The sequence below is a fragment of the Emiliania huxleyi genome, assembly GCF_000372725.1.
Source record: "Emiliania huxleyi CCMP1516 unplaced genomic scaffold EMIHUscaffold_7583, whole genome shotgun sequence".
NCBI lineage: Eukaryota > Haptophyta > Isochrysidales > Noelaerhabdaceae > Emiliania > Emiliania huxleyi.
In genome coordinates this window covers 1-1331 of record NW_005196322.1, presented here as the reverse complement: position 1 = coordinate 1331, position 1331 = coordinate 1, and the positions used below count along the sequence as shown (strand labels likewise).

General features: G+C 62.2%; 1 protein-coding gene across 1 annotated transcript; it reads right to left on the bottom strand.

Annotated features, from left to right (window-relative positions):
• Positions 1 to 46: 46 nt before the first annotated feature.
• EMIHUDRAFT_258396 (hypothetical protein) lies at positions 47 to 323 on the bottom strand (the record flags this gene model as incomplete). The annotated part of the gene is made up of 1 exon (XM_005760416.1): positions 47 to 323. A coding segment is annotated over one exon (277 nt), but the record flags the coding sequence as incomplete, so codon positions are not given.
• Positions 324 to 1331: the final 1008 nt, after the last annotated feature.

Here is a 1331-nt window from a genome sequence, read left to right as displayed (position 1 = left end):
CGGGCATGGCCATCCGAGGGGTGAGCGCCTCCCGGCGCGGCACGACCTGATGCGCCGTTCGACGCGTGCCCTGACGGCGGTCCCCAGCCGCCACCACCGAGCGAGCTCTTCTCCGGGGGCGGCTTGTCGCCCGCGCCGCTCCCCGCCGCTTCCATTCTGAACCGCTGGAGGCACTCTCGGTAGTACTTGGCGCCCTCGCCACCGAACAGGAAGGCGAACTGAGGGTTGCCGCGCTGGCGCTCGCGCACGGCGGCCTCCATCTGGTCGTTCGCCTGCGCCACGTACTTGGCCAGCTTCTCGATCACCGCCTGGTCGATGGGCATCCCGAGAGCGAGGGGTCCAAGCCGGGGCAGGCGCTCAGAGTGACTTCCGCGGCGCGGCACGATTTTTTCTTTTTACGGGGCGATTCTGGAGGCTTGTAGCAAGACTGAGATGAGACCGCCAGTGGATGTGGGAGTCCACCGTGCACCGCGCTGCGAGCCTGTCGTGTCCCTTGTCAGGAGCAGGAGAGCCCCACCTGTCCCCCTGATCGTCCTTCCAAAATCCTGCTCGTGCAGGTGGGGACCCTGTCCTCCTCCCCTATCTCCCTCGTTTGGGTTATCTCTTTACTTTCTTTCTTTTCTGCCCCCAGATGCCAGAAATCCGAGGAGTCACACAGATCACAGTCCACCTGTGAGCTGTGTCCTGTGCGATGCACCGCCTGCGAGAAGAGAGCGATCGCCATCTCGCTGGCCTCTTCGCAGCCCCCCCCGACCGCGTCGAACTCATCGGCGCGGGCTCTCTCGGCTACGGGACCGGCCCCAGCTTCGGCTGAGGGCTGACAAGCTGCCGAGCCCAAATCACTGTGAGAGTCGTGATTTCTTGTTGGTCTTTAAAAATCTCCCGCCTGCGAGCGGGGCGGGGTGCGCACTGTGTTCGTGCGTCGCCCATCTCGCTACGCGTGGAGGTGTGACTGCTCTCTATTACTATTTTACGAGATTCCTGCGAAAGGGAAAGGCCGGAATGACCTTGCAGCTTGCTTTGCTCGACCATCTTAATATGCCCTACTCTTGCTACGACCTACGTAAAATGGAAGACATCGTACAAGCAGCAGCCTTCCCTACCTGGACAGAGCGCGCTGCTACTTACTCGAGTAGATCCCATGTCTCAAACGACCGCCGGCATGTCGAGCCACTGGTCGAGGCCTGCGCCATCCAGACCAACCTTGCCCGCGAGCTTCTCCATCACCACGGCCTGGAGCGCCTCCTGTTCGATCATGTCGGCCATGAACATCTTGATGCCGTAGCTGTGTGTCGAGGGGAGGAGCGGGGTTGGTGGTGGAGGCGGGAAGG